Source organism: Muntiacus reevesi, chromosome 8 (assembly GCF_963930625.1).
Source record: "Muntiacus reevesi chromosome 8, mMunRee1.1, whole genome shotgun sequence".
In the NCBI taxonomy this organism is placed as follows: Eukaryota; Metazoa; Chordata; class Mammalia; order Artiodactyla; family Cervidae; genus Muntiacus; species Muntiacus reevesi.
Window position 1 is genome coordinate 12,981,963 of NC_089256.1, and position 26,012 is coordinate 13,007,974.

At 36.3% G+C, this 26,012-nt stretch overlaps 1 protein-coding gene across 1 annotated transcript in view; it reads left to right on the forward strand.

Annotated features, from left to right (window-relative positions):
• STAG1 (STAG1 cohesin complex component) overlaps positions 1 to 26,012 on the forward strand; it is a 497,553-nt gene that overhangs the window by 464,245 nt on the left and 7,296 nt on the right. Inside the window, exons 23-29 of the mRNA XM_065942227.1 lie at positions 9,339 to 9,431; positions 11,384 to 11,558; positions 13,279 to 13,418; positions 16,133 to 16,234; positions 18,937 to 19,085; positions 19,673 to 19,801; positions 20,470 to 20,675. Coding sequence (XP_065798299.1) covers positions 9,339 to 9,431; positions 11,384 to 11,558; positions 13,279 to 13,418; positions 16,133 to 16,234; positions 18,937 to 19,085; positions 19,673 to 19,801; positions 20,470 to 20,675 — 994 coding nt within the window. The remainder of the gene's footprint in view (positions 1 to 9,338; positions 9,432 to 11,383; positions 11,559 to 13,278; positions 13,419 to 16,132; positions 16,235 to 18,936; positions 19,086 to 19,672; positions 19,802 to 20,469; positions 20,676 to 26,012) is intronic.

Below are 26,012 nucleotides of genomic sequence, written 5' to 3' on the forward strand. Positions count from 1 at the left end.
AATATAGCATGGTAGACTTTGTCCTCCATCTGTATTTTGAAAAATTTGAGAATTCACATCTCTCACTTTGCTCCTAACAGTCACTGCTTTCCCCCTGTCCCTCTGACTCCTTTAGCTTCCTGCATCTTTGTACACCACAGAAAAGAGAAATCAGAAGATGTTTTGGAACTACAGTAGGCAGCTTAAGGGTTTCTAGATCAAGTGGATTACCCTTGAGGCAATGGCAGGAGTCAGCAGGTGGGGATTCAGATCACCAAGAAAGACAACACTGAAAACTAGGTATTACATTTGGGGTTTTAAAGTCCAGTATTTCACTATATAGTCACAAAAGTAGCACACTCTCCTTATCTCCAGAAGAGAAGCTAGTAGCAGTTACTCGTGCATGAAAGCGGTGTCAAAGATATTCCGTAGGCCTTACCCTTCAGCATCGTGAGGCTTTTGCCTCTTGCCCCCTGATGTGTCCCAAGTGAGTGAATTACCTAGTTAAATATGTTTCTGTCATATTTACTATGGATATGAGTTAGTTGAGCTGAAAAATAATTTAATGAACCTTATGTTAGTAATGATGTTAAGTACATAAAAGTATAATGCAGTTTATGTGTCCAAAGAGCTTTGTAGCCCAATACAAACCAGACAAACTTTAGCCCATGGGGCAAATCTGACTAGACACCTGTTTTTGTAAGGAATGTTTTAATGGAACACAACAATGCTCATTCATTTATGTGCTGCTTTCTTGCTCCAAAGGCAAGTTAAGTAGTTGTAACAGACATTATGACCTACAAACCCTAAAATATTTACTTTCTGACCCTTTACCCTAAAGGTTTGCCAGTACCTGGCCTAGTTGAGTAACCCCTTGGTCTTGTTTTTAGCTAGCTTAGTTTTGTGCCCCATTTTTTAATCACAAAAAATGTTTCACTAAATTCTTAAGAGGCTTTATTCTCATATTCTAAGATCTTTGGCCCTGATCTAGGTCCTTATTTCACAACTTGCCATATTTTACTTCTGCATACTCTGAAAATTTACAATTGTCAGATAATGTTGAACTAGTTTTAGATATTTATTGCTAGTTTTTCCATGGCTTCAGTTTCTGTGATTATCTAAATGGTATTTCATAGTTGTGGATAAAAGGATAGCCAAATGTAGTCTTCCTCTAGATGCATAAAATCATGATGCAAAAATGAAAGGAAATAGCCAATTTAAATCTGCCTGTTTGGGTCTTCCAGGGAGTTCAGTGGATAAGACTTCGCCTCCCAATACAGGGGGTACAGGTTTGATCCATGGTCAGGGAATTAAGATCCCACATCCCCTGTGGTATGACCCAAAAAAAAAAAAAAAACTGTCAATATCTGCATGTTTTGTGTGTTTAGGAATTAAACCCTTATCTTTCCTCACTGACTATAATCATATTGAGATACTTGGCTCTTAAAAAACAATCTGCACTTTTTCTTCCCAAGATGTTAGAGTAAGTCAAGTTTGAGCCTTTGTACCTTTGACAAAATTTCTAATGTAGTTTATATGATAAATTCACCGATTCTGCCAGCCTTATTTGGGGCTCTTTTTTGTTGAGATTTTGCTGAGTAGGGTATATTTTCAAAACATCATGTTAGTTCATTAAGAGAAATTTCTTTTATTTTTGACAATAGATCACTGAAAAACTGAAGCTCTTTTAGCCCTTTCACATTTGAGCATATTGGGTTTCAGTCTTCTAATTCTTGGTTTCACTAAATCTACAGGGAAGGAAAAGCTTCTCTTAGTGAAGCAACTTGCAAAATGCATACAAAAGAACATAGCCAAGATATTATAATTTAAATCTCAGTGTCATCTTCTCACTTGACCCTTCTGAATTCTTTTCCATAACTACTTTAGGAAAAGTACTATAAACCCCAAGCTGCTTTCTGAAAATAAGAGAAAATACTGGTTTCATCTAGGGAAAAGCATTTAAAAGGAAGCATTCTGTTCTCAGTCTACATTCTCTTATATGGACTGAGAGAAGAGATTACTGTTCTAACTCTGCCTTCAGTTTTTATCACTATAAGGCAGGTACTGTGGCTAGGAAGAGTTTAAATAGAATTCCATCAAGTTCAGAGTGTTAGAGGCACTCCCTAAAAATTTTAGTCACTTAAAATTACAGTCTGTTACAGATACGTTAGCTCATGTGTTGTTCTTTTCCAGTGTCTTTTGGGTTGACCTGTGTTTTTGTTTATATATAAGTGTATTGGAGTAATTTGAGTTTCATATTTCTTATCTCCATAATGCTGCCTGTATATTCAGTATATTAATTTTCCTGCATTATAGAAAGTCACTATAGCAAAATGGTTAAGACTATAGACTCTGGAGGCAAACTGTTCTGGTTAATTTACTACCTCACTTACTAGCTTTGCCTTTGGGTCTGCGTTTAATGTTTCTGAGTCTGTTTCTTCATCTGTAGAATCGAAGTGATTATATCTATACCCATCACAGCTGAATTAATATGTGAGAAGCTTAGATTAGTGCCTAGTACACAGTAACTGCCAATAGCTGTTAACTTTATGTAGTGTGAGATGCTAGCATAATGAAGTTTCTAGAAAAATTATAGGATGAATAAAGAAAGCACAGTGTTCTGAAATTCAAAAGAACTAAAATTTTGTTCTCAGCTGTTCAGAGGGATTCACTATTTGAGATTAGTTACCTCTGTTAAATGGCAACCTACTCCAGTACTCTTGCCTGAAAAATCCCATGGACGGAGGAGCCTGGTAGGCTACAGTCCATGGGGTCGCAAAGAGTCGGACACAACTGAGCGACTTCACTTCACTTCACTTCACCTCTGTTAAATATACAGTATCTGTGCCTGTTTACCTAAAATTGTTGGTACTTACACTTCTCTCAGTGGGTTCTAACTGATTACAATTAAGTTAACTTTCTTGAGCACTTAATATTGAAGTTCTATCCAAATCTATGCTAAACTTACTGCTAAACAAACTTCTATTTCCTTAGTTGCTTTCCGTTTCCACATTCTTAAAATGCTACTGCTGATTAGTAAACAATAAGTAGGTTGCTTACCTAGTTGTGATGTTAAATTTAAAACTTCTCAGATGAATTGGCAAGTAATCATTTTATATAAGGCACATCTGCATTATGATTGGCCTTTTAAAGGAATCTTTTGTCTCCAACTCCAGCAATAGCTAATTCCCTAGACTGCTTCAAACTGCATAGTAACCATGAAATTTAAGGGAATAAAGAAGCATTAATGCCTCCTAGCATCATTTTTAACTATATTTATTGTGTAGTAAAGTGAACACATTTATTTGTCCCTCGGATTGTGCTATCATCTGTATTATGTGTACTTGGATATCAATCAGCAAGTATTTACTAAACATCTGCCCATGTGCCAAACACTGTTCTAGGTACCAGCAGGAACAGTGAACATTCATCCTTTGAATATTAGGTTTACCAGTTAGCACCTGTATGTTCTCATTTGAGTGCCTAGATTAATTCAGCAGAATCACAGAATGCCATAGAACCTCAGAGAATATATATTTCAACCCTTTTGTTTATAGATTTTTAAAATCTGTAATCCTGAGATACAGTTTCTGTAAGGTCTAAACTAGTTCATAGCATGGCCTGCATTTTGTTTGTCTTTCAGTTATTTATTCAGCAAACATTCTCAAATCTTTTCTATTGAAAAGGACAACGAAGACCCCCAAAGACCTCTCCAGTAGCTGTCCTATTTCTCTCTCACTCTTTACAGACTTTTTTGAAAGGGTTGCTTTCTTTCTTATCCTTTCTACCATTGCAGTTTTAAGCCCTTTTAATTCCTTTGAATGAGTGTGTGTGCTCAGTCATGTCCAACTCTTTGTGAGTCCATAGACTGTAGCTCGCCAAGCTTCCTTATCCATGGGATTTTCAAAGCAAGATTACTGGAGTGGGTTACCATTTCCTACTCCAGGGGATGTTCCTGACCCAAGGAGAGAATCTGCATCTCTTGTGACTCCTGGAGTGGCAGGCAAATTCTTTACTACTTGTGCCACCTGTGAAGAATTGATGCCTTCGAATAGTAATGCTAGAGAAGACTCTTGACAGTCCCTTGGACTGCAAGGAGATCAAACCAGTCAGTCTTAAAGGAAATAAACTTTGAATATTCATTGGAAGGACTGATGCTGAAGCTGAAGTTCAAGAATTGATGGCTTCAAATTGTAATGCTAGAGAAAACTCTTGACAGTCCCTTGGACTGCAAGGAGATCAAACCAGTCAATCTTAAAGGAAACCAATTTTGGATATTCATTGGAAGAACTGATGCTGAAGCTGAAGCTCCAGTACTTTGGCCACCTGATGCAAAGAGCCTACTCAATGGAAAAGAACCTGATGCTGTGAAAGACTGAGGGCAGGAGGAGAAGGGGATGACAGATGATGGTTAGATAGCATCACCGACTCAATGGACATGAATTTGAGCAAACTCCAGGAGATAGTGAAGGACAGTAAAGCCTCGCGTGATGCAGTCCATGGAGTCGCAAAGAGTCAGACACCACATAGCAACTGAACAACAACAACAAAATTCTTTTGAAGAGCTTTCCTGGTGGCTCAGTGGTAAATGCAGGAGGAACGGAGATCCCCTGGAAAAGGAAGTGGCAACCCACTTCAGTATTCTTGCCTGGAAAATCCCATGGAGAGAGGAGTCTGGTGTGCTGCAGTCCACAGAGTCACAAAAGAGTTGAACACAACTTAGCAACTAAAGAACAATCCCTTTGAAAGTGTTCTCCCCACGGTCACTCAGAATGTTGTCGCTTTATTCTTACAACACTTTCAAGTCCTTTTCTTTTCTCTTGGTGGCATTTGTCATCATTAAGCTATTCCATTCATTATTGTTGTTTAATATTTTTGTTTATTTGTTTATTTTTTAGCTGTGTTGGGTATTAGTTGCAGCAGGTGGGATCTTCACTGCAGTGTGGAGATCTTCAGTCCAGCACACAGGATCTTTTGTTGTGGTGCTCAGGCTTGTCTCTAATTGTGGTACAAGGCGCAGTTTCCCTGCAGCCTGTGGGATCCAAGTTCCCTGGCCAGGGATCAAAGCCACATCCCCTGCAGTGGTTTATTTAAAGTACAGTGCTCAAGGTGCATTCTTAAGTACTGGACCACCAATGAAGTCTCAGTTCTACTCATTTTTAAATGTTTTCTTTTCTTACCTCTGGGATGCCATATTCTGATTTTGTTCCTACTTCTCAGACTATTTCTTAGATTTCTTCATATGCTTTTCTTTCTTATCCATCTATTAAGTTTTGATGTTCCCCAGGTACTTTGTCAGCCCTATTTGCATATTCTCTTTTTAATGGTCTCATCTACTTCCATTGTTTCTAAATGCCAAGGACTCCAAAATCTCTTTTTGCTCAGATTCTTTAGTATGGACTTTGAACTCATCCAGCTGCCTATTAGATAGACATCTTTAGTAGGATATTGTAGGGCTAGTGTGTAATTTCCTAGGTTCTGTCTCACCACAACAAAAATTAGAAGCAGTGGGCGGACCAGTGTTACAGTTCAGTTCAGTTCAGTCGTGTCCGACTCTGCGACCCCGTGAACCACAGCAGACCAGGCCTCCCTGTCCATCACCAACTCCCAGAGCGCACCCAAACCCATGTCCATTGAGTTGGTGATGACATCCAACCATCTCATCCTCTGTTGTCCCCTTCTCCTCCTGCCCTCAATCTTTCCCAGCCTCAGGGTCTTTTCTAGTGAGTCAGCTCTTGGCATCAGGTGGCCAAAGTATTGGAGTTTCAGCTTCAGCATCAGTCTTTCCAATGAATATTCAGAACTGATCTCCTTTAGGATGGACTGATTGGATCTCTTTGTAGTCCAAGGGACTCTCAAGAGTCTTCTCCAACACCACACTTCAAAAGCATCAATTCTTCTGCACTCAGCTTTCTTTATAGTCCAACTCTCACATCCATACGTGACCACTGGAGAAACCACAGCCTTGACTAGACGGACCTTTGTTGGCAAAGTAATGTCTCTGCTTTTTAATATGCTGTCTAGGTTGGTCATAACTTTCCTTCCAAAGAGTAAGTGTCTTTTAATTTCATGCCTGCAATCACCATCTGCAGTGATTTTGGAGACCAGAAAAATAAAGTCAGCCATTGTTTCCTCTATTTCCCCGTCTATTTGCCATGAAGTGATAGGACTGGATTCCATGATCTTAGTTTTCTGAATGTTGAACTTTAAGCCAACTTTTTCACTCTCCTCTTTCACTTTCATCAAGAGGCTCTTTAGTTCTACTTCACTTTCTGCCATAAGGGTGGCATCATCTGCATATCTGAGGTTATTGGTATTTCTCCTGGCAATCTTGATTCCAGCTTTTGCTTCCTTCAGCCCAGCGTTTCTCATGATGTAGTCTGCATATAAGTTAAATAAGCAGGGTGACAACATACAGCCTTGATGTACCCCTTTTCCTATTTGGAAATAGGAAAATAAAATAAAAAGTATGTTGTTCCATGTCCAGTTCTAACTGTTGCTTCCTGACCTGCATACAGGTTTCTCAAAGAGGCAGGTCAGGTGGTCTGGTATCCCCATCTCTTTCAGAATTTTCCACAGTTTATTGTGATCCACACAGTCAAAGGCTTTGGCATAGTCAATACAGCAGAAATAGATATTTTTCTGGAGCTTTCTTGCTTTTTCGATGATCCAGCAGATGTTGGCAATTTGATCTCTGGTTCCTCTGCCTTTTCTAAAAACCAGCGTGAACATCTGGAAGTTCACAGTTCACATATTGCTGAAGCCTGGCTTGGAGAATTTTAAGCATTCCCCGTGTAATTTCCTCAGTCGCAGCAAAAATTTGAAGTGATGGATGGACCGGTGTTATAGCTCAGTTTTATTGGCAAGCAAAGGAAAATACATCCAACCCAAAAGACGAGGAAAGAAAAGCCCGAGGCTCGATTTTGGCTCCTCTCGTTATGTTTTTTCTCCTGTCCCTGAGCCTGCCCTATGTAAACTGGGCTGGCCAGGAGGGCTTTTGTTTTACCTGAGGTCCTCACTCCTTCATTTGTTCTATTTTCACAGTCTTTTCCCTTCCTTGTCTTTTAGCCACCACCATTTGGGGCTCCTTTTTCCTATTCTCACTACCTAATGCTGTCTTTCAGGGTTTGCAGGTCAGCATCCCTAAAGCCAAACTTGTTACCTTAGCATTTGTTCCTGTATTAACTATCTCGGTGACTCATACCATATTCCATCTAGTAGGCAACTACCTAGAAATTAGGTCACATCAACATCCTCTGTTCCTGTTAGCTCCTAAATGCTATCAATTCTGCTGCTTTAATTCCTCTACACTCTGTTGACATCTTTACTGACAACATTTTATTTTTAGGCCCAATATTTTATTTTCAGATTATTCCTAAGACGTCTTTTAATACATGATGAACTGTAGGATGATGATTAGAAGCATAGGCTTTAGAGTCAGATAGCACTAGGTATGGATCCTTACTCTATCTATATCTATATCTATAGAATCTATAGATGCTCTGAACCTCAGTTTCCTCCTCTGTAATATAGGCATATTAATCACTTACTTCATAGGGTGATTGTGAGACTTAAATTTATGCCCATTCATTGTTGTTCATTCAGTTGCTCAGTTCGACTCTTTACAACTCCATGAACTGCAGCATGCCAGTGTCCCTGCTCTTCTCCATGCCCCTTACAACACAGCATTTGGTACATAATAAACCCTCAAGAGAAGACTGTGTTTATTATTAATACTATTAAGATTTTATTTACTATTTTACATCTTTCTCCCTTTTCCTTAGAATATGATTCCTTAGCATAATTTTTTAACAACTTGATGATAAAAATCCTTATTCATTAGCTCCTTATTGCTGACAGGATAATAGCCAAATAATTTAACATGGCATTTTAAATTGTATTCCATTTAAATGGAAATGGGTCCTCTCTCTCTTTGGTTTTCTCTCACCACTCTCCTCCCATTTGCATCCCAACTGCAATAAATTAACAGTAGTCTCTCAAAAGCACCTCCAGGCTTTTGAACATTCTGCTCCCTCTGGAACACCTTTCCTTATAGGTAGATGATTTTTAGTTGTTCAGAACTCTTCTTTGGCAACCATGCTGTGACTGCTCTTGACTCTGGGTTAAGCTTTCCAGTGTAAGAACTCCTTACATTCTTTTGTGACTGCCTATTCTCTTGTCTCTTTCCCCTAATCCTTTATGAATCTGAAATTAAAGAAGATCAAGGAATGTTGAGGTTTGATTTTTGGATGTTAATCTACAGGAACATTAAAGGTTCTGGAGACAGTGTCCTTTTTACTACTCTGCACAAGAGGGTCTTATTCCTTCTAAATACTGCACTCATTTTAGCAAAAGAAAATATATGTAATTTTTGAAGTATCATTATTTGGGATGTGAAGATTATAGAAAAGCTTAAAGAATCTTAGTTTCATAGAATACTTTTTAAAAGTGACTTCTATACCTGCCTATGCTCATTTAAGTACTCTTCATTACTATTTTAAATATCAGTATAATACTGAGTTATCTGCATGCGTCTTACTCATTAGTGAAAAGAATGTGAGCTCTGATACCAGACAGTCCTGCTTTCAATCTTTGTTAGTAATAACTACTTCTTATAATCAATATAAATATTAAATTATACAATAGCCCTCTTACCAGTGCCTGGTGCTTTATAGGGACTTGATAAATTTAAGTTTCCTTTTATAGTTCTCCAGTGTTTCATATTGAATATTGTAGTATGGCCATCTGATTAAATCCTATTCACCTGTCCAATCTTGGATTAAAGCTCATCTTTCTATGAAGCTGCCTCCAACTCAGCCATGTCTGTCTGCCACAGCTAGAGTTGATACCAAAAAATTAAACAATTAATTACTCTATGATTGGTCTAACTCCCTGCAAAAATATTAACTCTTTGAGGACATGGACACTATCTTAAAGTTATGTCTTCGCCTTGACATTTTGCAGAGTGCTGAGAATATGGGAAAAATTCAGTACATGTTTATTGCTTAATTGGTTTTTTTCCAGAATGCTGCTGCACTTCCTCATTTTACTACATCTAGTATTTGTTATAGGAATGACTATCAGTTTTAATACCAGCCCAAGTAAACCATATTTATAAAGGAAATATGTTAGAGGAAATCATACTGAGCATTCCAAAGCAAAATTGAACAGAGTATTTGGGATTATCAGTTTTGCTGCCCCTTCCATTAGGATAACTAGGAAATTATGATTTGGTTCTCAGTGGTAAATTCGATTTTATGAATTTCCTTAACAATAAGCTGGTTTGGCTGTTTTCCATTTATTATTTCTTCAGTTTTCAAGAATACTTTAATTCATGCTTGCAAATTTGTGTCTTACAGGAGGACTTGTTGGTATTGAGGAAAACAGTGAAGTCCTTTCTGGCTGTTTGCCAGCAGTGCCTATCTAATGTTAATACTCCAGTGAAGGAACAGGTAAGAGATTGTCAGTTAAGAGCTCTCAATATAAATAACTCAAATGCATTGAAGAAGCATAAGAGATGTAAATTTTTTTAAGATGTAATTTTTTATGGCAGTTCTTAGCATGTAGTTTATGTTATGGGACCTGGGACAAGAGTATAGATGTCTAAATATTTAAGTTATAAAGTAAGCTAACAAACTTGTTATACATCTTTGTACCTTGGCAAGTGAGGTCAGGTTTAAATTTAGAATTCTTGATTCTTATGAATTCTATACCAGAACCTGAGGATTCTGTACCAGAATGGGAACTGGCTTAGGGTCCACTTTCTTCTCATCTTACCTTCAGTTCTTTCCCACACCAGGTAGAACTTTTCACATATGCATGTGAACAGTTTAGCCCACATATCCAAACTATCAGCATCACTTCCTTAAACAAGTTGTTCCTTCACTATCCTGGGGCCTAGGAGTACACACTGGGGATGCCCTGTGTCTCAGAAGGATGCCTGTGCAGCCGCTTGTAGCAGAATCCAGTCTGTGAGGTCAGGGAGTCCCTGAATCCCTGTCCCTGAACAGAGTTGTAAAGTCGGGGTGCTGATGGGCATATCCCATTGGTCCAGCAGACTCCTCACCCCTTGGCAAGGGGTGTAGACCAAAGACGGTCAAAGTGAAGCCCAAGGCAATACCATTTTCACAAAGTGATTTTGTAAACTGTTCTATTAGAAAGAGCTTCTATTTTTTAAAAAAAGATATATCTTTTCCATGCTGTTTTTTATTATGATGTTCAACTAGAAAGAGTCTGTATCTAGTTAAAGAATACAATATTACTTATCCTGTGCTATCTCATCTTACAAATAGGTTATCACAGGTCTCTTCTTTATTAAATTATCAGCATCTAACTTAAAATGGGAACAGAGATTATCTCTCCTGAACCTTATTCTCTAAATCTTCTGAACTTAACCAGTGCTGTCTAAAAGTACCTAACTCAGGACATTTAGGCCAGAAATTCAGTGTTTCTGCATCATCACTTTGGTGACATGCAGAAGTATGGCCTCAGTTAAAAATACACATTTCCCCAGATTCCTTTCATGCTCCCCTCTTTTCAGGTGACTTGTTTCTAAATTTATGTATTTCATGGTAGTGTACTTAGAGCATGAATTTCTATGATTCTTGCTGGAGGTAAACGATACAACCATCTCCAAATATATAGCAAAATTGTGTTTTCCACAGAAGTCAATTTTTAGAGGGAGGTGAATGGATTGTTTTAGGGTATAAGAACCCTCAGTTATTCCATAACAGTAAATTGATGACACAAGTTTATTTTGTACCATCCATTAAATAGGATAAATTTGGCAATATAACCATAATATATTCTCTATGGGAAAATATATTGAAAGTTCTTTATGTGAATGCATTTGTTGGGAAGCTTTGCATCACTGTTTTTTATGTGAATGATCTTGAATCCAAGTTTAACCTATGGTTCAAAATTTTGTTTTATAGTAGATTATTAAAAGAAGAATCCAAAATGGTAGCTTACAGATTTAGTGTACTACATTGTAATTGATTGAATTATACAGTTTATCTTAACATTTGTGCTTATTTTTTGCTTATGCAGTATACGATTGATTTATAACCTGTCATTAATATAGTAATTCAATTTTGTGTTTCCAGAGTTGAATTCAGTTCATTTTTTATAAGTTCAAGTCAAAAATCTCTTAATTGTTTCGGGTTAGTACAGCCAAATAAGAAAATAGTTTATATTTAGGGGAAGTGAAGAGCCTTAAATATGACTAGTATATAATGAGAAAAAGTAATTTTATTATGTTTGGAAATTAAAATTAAGTAGCTGAAATTTGAATACTTAGCATTTCTATTATGGTACTGTTACTGGACTGCATTTAATTTATTATATTGTCATTTGTAGTTATTATTGTACAATGTTTTACTGATGAATTTCCTTTTCATTCCAGGCTTTCATGCTACTCTGTGATCTTTTGATGATTTTTAGCCACCAATTAATGACAGGTGGCAGGGAGGGCCTTCAGCCTTTGGTGTTTAATCCAGATACTGGACTTCAGTCTGAACTCCTCAGTTTTGTGATGGATCATGTTTTCATTGACCAAGATGAGGAGAACCAGAGCATGGGTATTTGCAGCTATCATCTTGTCAATATTGATCTTGTCTTAACAACCTCAAGAGATTGAAGAAAAACTTTCCAATTCAGTTCTAAAAAATACTACCGTTTCCCTCTTTTAAACAAAAGTTAATACGTTCATATAATTCAGAAATCAAGAATAATATACACAGTGAAGTGTCTCTCCTTTAACATAGTACCTTAGAGATCTTTCCCCATCACTAAGTACAGAGAGTTCCTTATTCTTATTCTAATAACTACACAGTGTTTTATTATTTAAATATAGCATAATTTTTATTGTTCATCTCATACTGATTGATATTTGACTAGTTTCCAGTGTTCTGCTATCCTAAGCTACACTATAATGGATAATTGTGAACATTTGTCATTTCCCACATGCTTGAAATATATGTTTAAGATAGATTTTTTTTTAATAGAACTGCATCCAGGTTCACAATTTTCTAAAGCAAAGCATCTGAATTCCTTTCTGTTCCTGAGTAGTGATCATATATTACTTAAATTAACAAAATGTGACTCTAAGATACTAAATGCTAAAAGAATATTATGAAACCTCACCAGTCAAAATTGTTCTGGGCCTCCAGAATGAAAACTTAGCAAAATAAGACTGAATATAAATAATTATAAATAAATACTATATAAAATAGGTTATTTGTGAAATAGATGATTTAAGCTCTCTTAACTAAGATCTGTGGCATATCAAATCCACATATCTACCTGGTGCTATTGGAATGTTCTTTATTTAACAGAATATTTTAGAAAATACTAGACTGTGAAAAAAGGATCTCTGAGTTCATGTTAATCTCAGGAGGCAGTGTTTTTTACCTGCTATTTGTCCTAAGTAAAAAGATTTCCAACTTCCAAAAGCATTGATGCTTCACAGCAGGACCAGGGAAGAGAGAAGGGGAGAATAGAAAGGGAAGAGAGAAGTTGAGAATAAGTTACTTTATGAATATACATGTGAAGAGGAGAAAAAGAACACTGTCCCTAAGTAAGGGCAGGCCAAGACGTGAGAGGGTCAGTACAGAACCTGAAACAACTGTGTCCACTTTTACCGTCTGGAGACTTGTGGAGATATTTTGGGGGGGATTAGAAATGGATAAACCTGAGAATCTAAAAAGTGAGGAATAAACAGTACTTGTTTGAAAGCATTTGATAATGATTTGTTTTAAAAAAATGTGTATGTACATAACATGGTTCGCAAAATATACTTTATTTCTCAGCTTATAATGTAGCCATGTTTAAGACAAGAACTGAAAACTAACTCCCTCATGTAATTTCCATTACTCCCCATACATGTTTCTAAAGGAAAACTTTTCCTTGTGTCTTAAATTTTTCTGGAAATTTCTTCTCTGTAGAAGTAGATTAGCACATAAGGAATATTCAGATAAAAGGCAGCATTTTAAAGGTAAAAGGACAACAGTATTGTTATGACAAAAGTATGAGAAAAAAATCTATATATGGTTTGCTTCTCTAACTAGTCTTTGCTATGATAATCTCCTAGAACCTTAGTGCCTAGTATTTAATAAATATGTAACTAAGTGTAGCACCACCCTAAGATAATCAGTATAGCTAATAATTTTTATCCTATCTAAAACTAAATTGTACCTATTCGTAAAGTTATAGCCTAGTTATTTTTTCTACAGATTGTCTACAATGTTTTCCCTTGGATAAAGGGCCAAAGTTCATAACTAATTTATTTTCTGTGGTTAGAGGGTGATGAAGAAGATGAAGCTAATAAAATTGAGGCCTTACACAAGAGGAGGAATCTACTTGCTGCCTTCAGCAAACTTATCATCTATGATATTGTTGACATGCATGCAGCTGCAGACATCTTTAAACATTACATGAAGGTATAGTTTCATAGTCTTTTTTAATGGGTCAAGGACATTTATTTATTGATTGATTAAGATAGTAGCTACATATTCTTGTTTTTCTCATTCCACCTAAGTGCCTTAGAAGTTTGCAACTAAAAATGAAAGAGTAGTGAGCAAGCTAAAATTTGATAGCTTTTGCCTAAATATTATTGATGGTTTTCTGACATATTTAAAATTTCTCTTTTTTATGAGCTTTTTATCACTCTATACCATTATATCAGTTCCATGAAGTAGGAGTTCCTTACATTTATGAGAAAGAATGCTGTTTTATTTTCTTAAGGCCATGGACCCTTCTTACGGAAGAAAACTCTCTCTCTTCCCTATGACATCTCTCCAGATAGGTTTATATGTGAGTCTACCATGCTACCTGCCAGGCACTAAAGTTAACAAAGATTTTTAAATTCCTACTTCAAGGTGATCTAAAGCTGGAGACAATCATTAGACAATTGCATTTCTGCAGTGTAGAGAGATATGTTTAGGGGTTCCTGGAAATATATAAAATAGGTACACTCTTAAGAAATATGAGGGTTAATGAAAACCATTAGACATGCCTTTTGAACTAAGTCTGAGATGAGGAGCAATCATTAGTCAAGGAAAGAACTAGTAAAAGGGCTTTCAGGCAGATTGGACTACTTAACAAAGACAATGGAAATTGAGGGAAATGGAAGTAACTTGACATAGCAACAGAGATTGCTTATGAGAATGGAGCTAGAAGTAAGATATGAAGATATTAAATGAGGTTAGACCTTACATGCTGTGTGAGAATTTTGGATTTTTTCCTGCAGGAGGTAAGGAGATGTGAGGGTTTTACACCATTCTGATAAGTATCCGACTTCCTGGCTGTTCTTCTTCCCATAAGCTCCGTTTTGTTTCTGACACTCAAAAAAAGCAGTCCTCAAAAATCTTTATGATAAAACCTAACAGGCATACTTATTGGTGTATGTATTTTTGCCTTGTTTTTATGTCAGAGACAGTATTTTATTTTGCCCATGTTCAGAATATTGTGTATGCCATTGATTCACTTGTGTCTTTGTCCATGTTTGGGTTCCACTCTAGTTATGACACAGTAAGTAAATATTTTACTAGACAACTCCAATGTGATGAGTACTATGTTGGTAGCCAGAGGTTTAAATAAGACATAATTTCTGTACTAAGGCAGTTATAGATTACAGAGAAACTGAAATGTAAACATTATATAACATGCTAATAATGAATAGCTGCCTATGTTCTAGGCCATTTATATTCGAGAGACTGTTCTAAGGCTTTTATATTATCTTTGTTGACTGCAGTAACTGTGATTTAGGAAATCATTATTTATAGAAAAGGAAATCAAGGCTCAGAGAGGCAAAGTAACTTTCAAAGATCTCACAACTGTTAAAGTAGCAAAAACTGACATTTGGTTTCTCTAACTTAAAGCTTAACTCTTTCCAGTAGATGTAAAACCTCAACATGATTATTGTGGTGATAGATGTATAAATTACAAAGCAAGCACAGATATATAGACACTTAAGTGAGCAACCAAGGCAGGCTTCCAAAAGTAATATCTAAACAGGACTTGGTTGGATGAATATGAGCTTACCATGGTTTTCCTTGTCATCCCTCAGCAGTACTGTCTTGGCTTCAAGAAATAGGCCTTATCCAAACTTTTATCATCCTTAGCAGTTTTTAGACACCTGTGTTCATTATAGGCTTTAATCTTTTATGAATATTTTAATCGCTGTTTACTATTCTTTATATATCCTTGTCTATTTGGCTTTTTGCCTCATTTCTCTATGTGTTTATTAAAAATCTTAATTTTTGTTGATCTACCTGTTGAACTACTTTAGTGTTCTCATATATCTTTTTCTTTTTATCTGCACTGAGATAATTTTTAATTGCACTGAAAAGATGATTCTTTTGAGATATTTCCCCTTTTTTTGCTTTTCCTTTTTTTCTTTTTTTTTTCTTTTTGGCACCTTGCATCATGGAAATATACCCATCTTCTTGAAGATAAAATGCAATTGTCAAGCTAATATACTCACTTCTTTACATAGGTTATAGGTTTTAGACTTTAGTTTGGAAATAACATCCAGATTTAATAGTTTTAGAGTTTCTCCTAATTATTTACTCACAAGGAAAACTCCTTAAATCCTGTGTCAAAAAATTGAATTATAAAATTAGTTGAATTTTTCCCAATCACTGTTGAAGAAATCACTGTTTTTATTTTTTATATTATATATAATAGTAAAATACAGACATTGTGGGGGGAAATGGGTACACAAAAGTATTTAATGAAAAGTTAAATCTGTTATTGTAATTTACCCTTCCTTTGTTTAGGCCCTCTCCCCAGAAGTAAGCAATTTTGAATGTTTAGGTTTTAGTTCTTCAAGATGTTTCTATCAGAGTTCTGTTTCTTGATCTGGACAAGTGGTGTCTGTTGAATCCATGTTGTAAAGAATGAGTAATTTTGCTCACATGTATCACTTCTCCTCTTTGAATTTCCCAGGTTTCTAGTTCTATTATTTATTTCATAATTTTAAATGTCCAATGTGTATTTTTTTTTAACATTAGACAATATCTTTTAACTCTCATTAGGTTTTTAACATGAAAAATTAAACATGCCTTTACTCACCTTTCCGTTTTTTTCACCAGCCTAGCGTTTATCTCATGAAATGTCAACGGTTTTAAAGCTGTGTTTCTTTTCCTTACAGTATTACAATGACTATGGTGATATCATTAAGGAAACATTGAGTAAAACGAGGCAGATTGATAAAATTCAGTGTGCCAAGACCCTCATTCTCAGTTTACAGCAGGTAAGAAATTTGAAGGAAAAGAAATGAGTAGAATTAATATTATTGAGCACCTGCATGTGCTTATTATTATATGCTAGTTATCTCACCTCATTTAACTTAGATCATTATATTAATACACTACTATGGATACTTTCTGGTACAAAGATGTGTTATGTGTCTTTTCTTTAGGAAGACAATCCTATAGCTTACATTTCAAATGGGTGAAATCCTAAGGTGATCTACTCTTAGACCAGATGAAATGCCAAATTGGATATTTAAAAAGTGATCATTTTTAAAGAACAAATATAAAAATACATTTTAAAAGTATTTAATAAGGGAAGGGGCAACAGTAGTATCCAAATAAGAAAATATGTCACATGTATTTCCTAAAGAAGATTCCTAGTAAATGCCTAGTATTAAAGTAGAGATGAGGGATAGTAGTGGCTATAGGTTTGTATGTATGTATATTTTTAGCCTTTGATAAAGGCCAGTGGGAAAAGGATCAGTTCCTTTTTAATAGGTGATGGGTCCATTGACTATGTATTTGGAGAAATGGCTATAAATAGCCCTACCTAACATGTAGACAAAATAACTACTAGGTGGATTTTATATATGTGTTAAAAATTAAGTTTAAAAGAATATAAAAGGATATTTTTATATACCGGAGTTAGGGAAGTCCTCCAGGAGAGAAGCGACAATGTAAAAACTTGATTATATATATAAGCCTAAACAGATTTATACATCAACCAGCACTCTGAACAAAATTTAAAAACCAATGACAGATTATGAGAAAATATTTTTAATCATACAGAGTAAATCCTACAAATCTGTAATAAAGGTAAACAAATCCCATACAAAAGTGAGCAAATGAAAAAAGCCACTTTTCAGAATAGGCAACTTTTCCTTAAAAAGCAATAAACATGTGAAAAAACATAACTTCATTAATAATTAGTGTAATACAAATTGAAACAAGGGAGTTATTTATCACTGCCAAGTAGACTGGCATGAATTAAAATGATAGATATACCAATGATTGTTAAAGATATGGCAAGAAAAAGGTCCCTTGTGAAAGCAATTGCTCCTACCTTCTTAGAATATAATTTTGCAGTATATATCAAAGTTTAAGATATACATTCCTTTTGAACCAGTTTTTTCCTACTTAGGTATCTGCATAGATACATTCAGGTATGCACAAAACCGTGTATATGAAAGATAGTTTTATTGCAACAGTCTGTGTAATATTGCACAATTCTAAATAGTCTAAATGTTCATCAACATAGGACTAGTAAAGTGAACTTATTCTGAAATAGCTAAAATAATTGTAAGACAAAATATTAAGTGAAAAACAGCAAGTTTCAGGACAAAATATAGTACAATACCATATAAACAAAAATTAAAACTTTATGTATGTGTAATATATTAATGTGTCTAAATTGGTCTAAAAAACTTTCAAACTTTAACCCTAACATTGATTACCTTTGGAGAGAAGAAGAATATATAATGGGAAAGAGAAAAGATAATTTTACTTTGATATTCTCTGAATTTTATACAGTGAAATATATTCTTTGTATTTATTTTAAATGTAAATTTTAGAATTGAAGGCTATTGTGTACAACTGTCTCTGAAAACAGTTTAAAGTTTAATAATTTATAAACAATTACCCGTGAATAAATTTGAAAATCTCTGGAAGAACTGCTGTTTCTAGTCATGGCAGAGTAAGTAGTTTAAACCAGTCTGTTGCTAAAGAAACCTAAAAAGGTAGACAACTAATAGAAGATAAGAACTATTTCAATGAAATGGTGTGCCTAGAATGAATTGAGAGATTGGGAGGTGACGAAGTAAAGAAAACAAATATAAACAGTATTTCTCAGGATCATTGTGTAAAGAGAATGTGACAGATGCATCCGTAATTGGCAGAGGAGATGGAATTAAGAAGTTAGGATTGTTTATTTTTTAAGATGTATGCATCTAACAGAGAGGGAGTATTAATGATTCAGGAAAAAGCTGTACACAGGACCAAATCATTAAGTAGGTAACGGACGGTGAGATTCAGTACATAAGCAGGGAGTGGCTTTAGATCAGAGCTTGGACTGTTCATTCTCTCATAATAGAAGAGGCGGCAGATACATTTAAGTGTCTCACTTTGGTGGCAGAATGACGATGGCTTTTATATTCTTTAGTATTCCAGAGTTTTGATTCTATTATTTTGATGCAATACATGTAATGTGTATGTAATTATAAAACCCCATCACTCAGTTTTAGAACTTTTTTGTGTATTTTGTCATTGGATGGGAAAAAAACATTTCATATATCTTAATGATCTTCCTTTACATAATGTTTTTGTCTAAGCTGTAATGAGTGAGAAACAAAGTTCTGAACCCTGCACTTTATATATTGCCATTCCTGTGAAAACAACAAAAAGAATACATAGTATATTTTTGTAAACATTTTCCCCAACCCAAAATATGTTCCTTTTGGTAGAAAAATAAATTCTGGTTTGCATGTAATCACACAACTAGCATAAAATGAGCTTGAAATAGTAGATAATAGTAGATGACTTGGAGAAGGGGAAAGTGTGGCTACTGTTAATACAAGAAGGGAAATACGTATTTTACCATATGGCTTTTAAATATTTTTTAAATTGTATTACCTATTCTAACAGTAAATAAATATTTCTTAGCTATGAACTTTTTCCTCTTTTCCTCTTTTTTTCTTTCTACCAGTTGTTTAATGAACTTGTTCAGGAGCAAGGCCCCAACCTCGATAGGACGTCTGCCCACGTCAGTGGTATCAAAGAGTTGGCACGTCGCTTTGCCCTCACATTCGGATTAGACCAGATCAAGACACGAGAAGCAGTTGCCACACTCCACAAGTGAGTGAGCTAAGTAAACACTGTTATACACAATCTGGCTTACTGAAACTTACCAAAAACAACTATTATTTGACCGATTTTTTAAAGTAACAAATGTTAGACTTTTCAAGCAAAGTTTTAACAAAATATTCTTGTCACTCTGTCAGTGAGAAAATGTGGTGGGAGACATATTTAAAAGCACTGGGCACCCTTATTTCACAATTGAAAACCAAATAATAGGAAAGTTCTTAAGTACCCCACAAAAACTCTACGAACCAAATTTTCTGACAAGCTCTATCTTTCCAGGGTATTCTGTTACCTCTAAAAGCTACACAGAAATTTACTTTTGTGGCTGCATAGCTATTTTTTATTTTTTACAATGTAAGTTTGAAATATAACTTCACAACATAAATTGTTTTCCAGTGTAAATACTAAAATGAAATATTATTACGCAACTGTCATGCAAATTATTACTTTACCATTTGAGTTTATTTTTACCTTCAGTGATAATTTCGCTGCCTTCCCAACTATTTTTTTTTTAATTCTAGCCTGTTGAAGAACTACACTAGCTATTTGGAAAAATAAGACAATATTTTCTTTTATTTCAGAGATGGCATAGAATTTGCCTTTAAATACCAAAATCAGAAAGGACAAGAACACCCACCTCCCAATCTCGCTTTCCTGGAAGTGCTAAGTGAATTTTCATCTAAGCTGCTTCGGCAAGACAAAAAGACTGTGTAAGTTGCACGTTGCAGGACAAGTGGTTTTTATCATGACACCATTATAATTCTTGGAGAAGGAAATGGCAACCCACTCCAGTACTCTTGCCTGGAAGATCCCATGGACGGAGGAGCCTGGCAGGCTCCAATCCATGGGGTCGCAAAGAGTCGGACACGGCTGAGCGACTTCACTCACTCACTCACTCAGGTTCATAGCAAATGTGAGGGGAAGGTACAGACAGTTCCCATCCCATAGACCCCTAGTGTCCCTTACTCTCAACATCTACCAGCAAAAAGGTGGTTTTGTTGGGGACAGGGTATGCCACTCTCCACACTCCACCATTTTAGAAATCCTGCCCTGTTTGAACATTTTAAAAGAGAATCAGTATCCTTTTTGAGCCAAACTTCTGATTTGTTTTTTTTTTGGAACACTGGTATTTAAAAACAAACAAAAAAAAAGGAATAAAGGAAGAAACACACATACCCTTTAGTAATACATTGCTTATTCCAGAGATAATGTGAAGCAAAATCTTAAATTCTCAATCCCTGTGTTTCTAAAGGTAACCACTGTGAACAGTTTAATGTGTATCTTTAAGGATTATTCAGAGAGAGAAGAGAGCTTCAAGTTATGAAAAAAATTAAATGAACTGCTTCCATAAAAATGACTGCTTCTGTTCTGTTTCTAGTCACTCATACCTAGAAAAATTCCTTACGGAACAAATGATGGAAAGGAGGGAGGATGTATGGCTTCCACTCATCTCCTATAGAAATTCGTTAGTCACTGGCGGTGAAGATGATAGAATGTCTGTGAACAGTGGAAGTAGCAGCAGCAAAACCTCCTCAGTAAGGAATAAGAAAGGACGACCTCCACTTCACAAAAAACGAGTAGAAGGTAAGTGTGCCTTTATGGTGTGAGGCAAATAATGTGCCTGTCAAGATAAATAAAGCGGTGGATACTCTGTTGAAGCAAGATAATACTGTTAAGCACATTATTTCCTTGTGTGTTTCATACACACAGAGAGGTGTAGGCATGAAGGTTAGAATAGACAAAAGTCGAGCAGAAGAGGGTCAAGGAAAAAGAAGCTGAAAAGGCATTGAACACAGGAAGATGATAAGCACAGAGAAATAAAGGAGACAAGAAGGTTTACAAAATTGATTCCCTTACCATAGACCTCTAATACATTAAAGTTTAAAATAAGACAGTCATAATGTTATTCTATCAACATGCATCCTAATATAGGAGAGATTCTGGTAAGTTGAGGGTAGAACTCTGCAACACATTGAATATACCAAAACAACTTTCCATTTCCACTGCCTGGTTGGAAAGTCTATTTTTGGATATTAAAATAGTGATGGTCAGATCTAGTTTTAGATCTAGACCTCATAGATCTAGATTACTCATAGGCTATGGGGAACGGGGAGTGGAATTGTTGTGAAAATGTGATCAAGAGTAGAAATTCCTAAATCCCAAAAGACTAAAGATTGCTATTAAAACAAAAGTGTTAAGGTCACTCAGTTGTGTCCAATTCTTTGCAGCTCCATGGACTGTAGCCTGCCAGGCTCCTCTGTCCATGGCATTCTCCAGGCCATAATATACTAGAGTGGGTAACCCTTCCTTTCTCCAGGGGATCTTCCCAGCCCAGGGATCAAACCCAGGTCTCCTGCATTGCAGGAGGATTCTTTACCATCTGAGCCGCCAGGGAATCCCAAAGGATTATTCTTTTTTTTTTTTTTTTTTTAACGATTATTCTTAAACTAAGAGAAAACGCAAAGTAAAAATGCTTATTTCCTCAAATAATCTTCTTCCATCTCCATGATTCTCCTAATAAAATTTCTCCAAAGCAAGACTGCAACATGCTTCTTTTTACAAATTTCTATTTACTTCTGCTAACTTAAAAACAATGACTCATCAAAGACTTTGCTGAAATCTGTAGCAGAATTAATTAGAATTTAAGTCTAATGTTTCTTTCATCATTGAGGAGGTGGTATTAACTATTGATGAAGAGCACAAACTCTAAATTCAGAGTTCTAGATAGAATACAGACCTGGCTTTCTCGTTTTTCAGCTGTATAACCTTTGAGCATGTTACTGAATTTCTATAAACCTCAGTCACTGAGCCGATGAAGTACGATCTGAGTATTTGTCCTGTTGGCTGTTGTGAATATTCAATGAAATACTCTTAAGTAAAAAACTTAGTACACAGACAGTGATTACCTAGCACAGTGCATGACACAAAGGCATCGTTTGATAAATGTTTGCTGCCATTGTTCAGATGTGGTCATCATATAGTATTCCCCTTCATCTAGCATTAGTCAGTGGATTGGCTGAAAGTATATTTAAAAGAGAATAAAAAGATTTGAAAATACAAAATTAATGTTAAAGTTTAAGATTTCCTTTCAAGTTTCAACTTTAGGACTTAGCATCTTTTTGGTCCAGAAAATGAAAATAACAGAACCCTATCTTTATAGTATAGGAGCCTCAACTTTTCTCTAAGAATGATTTCCGTCATTTTCTCTTGAAAATGTCTTTATTTGGGCGCCTCACATCTATTCATCTATCTGGACTTTTTTTCTGCTCACAGCTTTTCTTAGGTGTAGTATACATTTATGAGCCAGCATTCATCAGATCCTTGCTATGTACTTACATTCTATCACTTAATCATTTATTTGACAAATGTTTGTAAAGCACTTAGGTCAGTTCCTGGCACAAAATGAATGCTGTATAGATGTTTCATAAATCAGTTCTGAGTTCAGCACTATTACCCAGATTTTACAGAGAAGAAACAAAGGGCTAGAGAATTTAGATACCCATCTATCTACACACTAATGGAGAGTTAGTCATTAGTGTGCTCAGGACAGAGAGATCTATGTGGGCCAGATAACCCAGTTTGGTAACCATTTAATTGCAAAAAAAGAAAATCTCTCTCCATATCAGTTTCATATTTACCAAGTGACTAAGGTAGGTTAGGTGTCCAGAACCCTTAAGCAATAGGGTTCCATCAGTTTGGGATGAAGATGAGAGAGCTTTGCAAGACGTGTTTTCATTGAGGAATCTTGAGGGGTTGGAAGGATCTCTTCAAGAAGAATAAATTCTACCTGAAGTTATGCTTTTATTCAGTAAATTTTTACCAAGCACCATCAAGTGAAGAGGAACTAAAAAGCCTCTTGATAAAAGTGAAAGAGGAGAGTGAAAATGTTGGCTTAAAGCTCAACATTCAGAAAACTAAGATCATGGCATCCGGTCCCATCACTTCATGGCCAATAGATGGGGAAATAGTGGAAACAGTAGCTGACTATATTTTTCTGGGCTCCAAAATCACTGCAGATGGTGATTGCAGCCATGAAATTAAAAGACACTTGCTCCTTGGAAGAAAAGTTATGAACAACCTAGACAGCATATTAAAAAGCAGAGATATTACTTTTCCAACAAAGGTCCATCTAGTCAAGGCTATGGTTATTCCAGTAGCCAAGTATGGATGTGAGAGTTGGACTAAAAAGAAAGCTGAGCACCAAAGAATTGATGCTTTTGAGCTATGGTGTTGGAGAAGATGCTTGAGAGTCCCTTGGACAGCAAGGAGATCCAACCAGTCCATCCTAAAGGAGATCAGTCCTGGGTATTCATTTGAAGGACTGATGCTGAAGCTGAAACTCCAGTACTTTGGCCACCTCATGCAAAGAGTTGACTCATTGGGAAAGACCCTGATGCTGGGAGGGATTGGGGGCAGGTGGAGAAGGGGATGACAGAGGATGAGATGTCTGGATGACATCACCGACTCAATGGACATGGGTTTGAGTAAACTCCGGGAGCTGGTGTTGGACAGGGAGGCCTGGTGTGCTGCGATTCACAGGGTCACAAAGAGTCAGACACGACTGAGTGACTGAACTGAACTGAACTGACTGATCCTAAGAACTGTGCTAGATGCTGGGGAATTGGTATTAAAAAAGAGTTCATACTACAGAAAGGGAGACAGAAGCAGGCAGTTTCAGTTCAGAATGGTGAGTGCTCTGATGGGCCAAAAAGGTTCTCTGGAAACATATAGGGAGTGACCAAACTCTTAATGGATCTGGGAAGATGTTTTTGGAGATGACATGTAGTAGAAAGCTGAAAGATGGTTCAGTTCAGTCACTCAGTCGTGTCCAACTCTGCAACCCCATGAACCACAGCACGCCAGGCCTCCCTGTCCATCACCAACTCCCAGAGTCCACCCAAACCCATGTCCATTGAGTCAGTGGTGCCATCCAACCATCTCATCCTCTGTCGTCCCCTTCTCCTCCTGCCCTCAATCTTTCCCAGCATCAGGGTCTTTCAAATGAGTCAGCTCTTAACATCAGGTGGCCAAAGTATTGGAGTTTCAGCTTCAGTCCTTCCCATGAACACTCAAGACTGATCTCCTTTAGGATGGACTGGTTGGATCTCCTTGCAGTCAAAGCGACTCTCAAGAGTCTTCTCCAGCACCACAGTTCAAAAGCATCAATTCTTTGGCGCTCAGCTTTCTTTATAGTCCAACTCTCACATCCATACATGACCACTGGAAAAACCATAGCCTTGACTAGACGGACCTTTGTGGACCAAGTAATGTCTCTGCTTTTTAATATGCTGTGTAGGTTGGTCATAATTTTTCTTCCAAGGAGTAAGCGTCTTTAAATTTCATGGCTTCAGTCACCATCTGCAGTGATTTTGGAGCCCAGAAAAATATAATCAGCTACTGTTTCCACTGTTTCCCCATCTATTTGCCATGAAGTGATGGGACTGGATTCCATGATCTTAGTTTTCTGAATGTTGAACTTTAAGCCAACTTTTTCACTCCTCTTTCATTTTCATCATGAGGCTTTTTAGTTCTACTTCACTTTCTGCCGTAAGGGTGGTGTCATCTGCATATCTGAGGTTATTGATATTTCTCCCGGCAATCTTGATTCCAGCTTGTGCTTCTTCCAGCCCGCGTTTCTCATGATGTACTCTGCATATAAGTTTAATAAGCAGGGTGACAATATACAGCCTTGACGTACTCCTTTTCCTATTTGGAACCAGTCTGTTGTTCCACGTCCAGTTCTAACTGTTGCTTCCTGACCTGCATACAGGTTTCTCAAGAGGCAGGTCAGGAAAGATGGTTTACCAAGTTAAAAAACCTAAATGAAACCATTCCTATGGTCATCAAATTTTAAATGCAGCAGAGAATAACAGTTTTGAATTAAATGTTGAATGAAAGTGATATGAATAAAAGATGTAATCTTGGCTGACTTAGAAGAGATTTGGTAGTGAGCTTCAGATCAGTGGAATGACCTTAACCAGATAGTAGATAGATATTTCCAGGAACAGAAAAGCTTATCTAGAACATACATGCATCTGAGAAAATTTTAGAAAAGCTGAGGGCAATAGAATGCTTGATGGCTAAAGAGAAGCCTCACATGCACATTGTCTCTCTGACTTAATGGGGTAGGAAAACTTCATAATATATCTTGTGATTAAAATTCTTCTGACACAAGAAAATGCAGTTTACTTTGAACCAATGGGATGAGGGGGAGCAGCCACCTACATAGTTGAAAATCCATATCTAACTTTACAGGCCATGTACATGGTTCTGTATCCATGGATTCAGCCAACTGTGAAGCATATAGCACTGAAATACATATTTATTTTTTGAAATCCATGTTTAAATGGACCCAACAGTTCAAATTATATAGTTCAAGGATCAAATGTAATTTAGAATTTTATAGGTAGAACTTTATAATTACATGGTATTTTATCAGAATTTAGATATGCAAATGATGCTATAAATGGTGATTTAATCTGTTCAAGTCTTTATAAATGATCTTTATTTTTTTTTTCATTTATTTTTATTAGTTGGAGGCTAATTACTTTACAGTATTGTAGTGGGTTTTGTCATACATTGACATGAATCAGCCATGGATTTACATGTATTCCCCATTCTGATCCCATAAATGATCTTTAGAAGAAGGAAAAAATAGTTCCTGGTCTCTTGAAGAAACTTAAATCTGATTACAGAGATAATGAATGCACATTGCAGATCACTGTCAGGACAGTATATAAAATTAAGCCCTAAGGGGGCAAGAATGATTCTGTTTCCTCTAGAAGCTAAAAAAGAATGGTAAGTGGCGGCCAAGCAGGGTGACCAGGGAAGACTTCCCTAAAGAGGTCGAAGTTAAAGGTGTGAAAACAGACCCTCAATCTAGCCCTAGAAGTATAACTTGGCAGAGAGTTACTTGCCAGG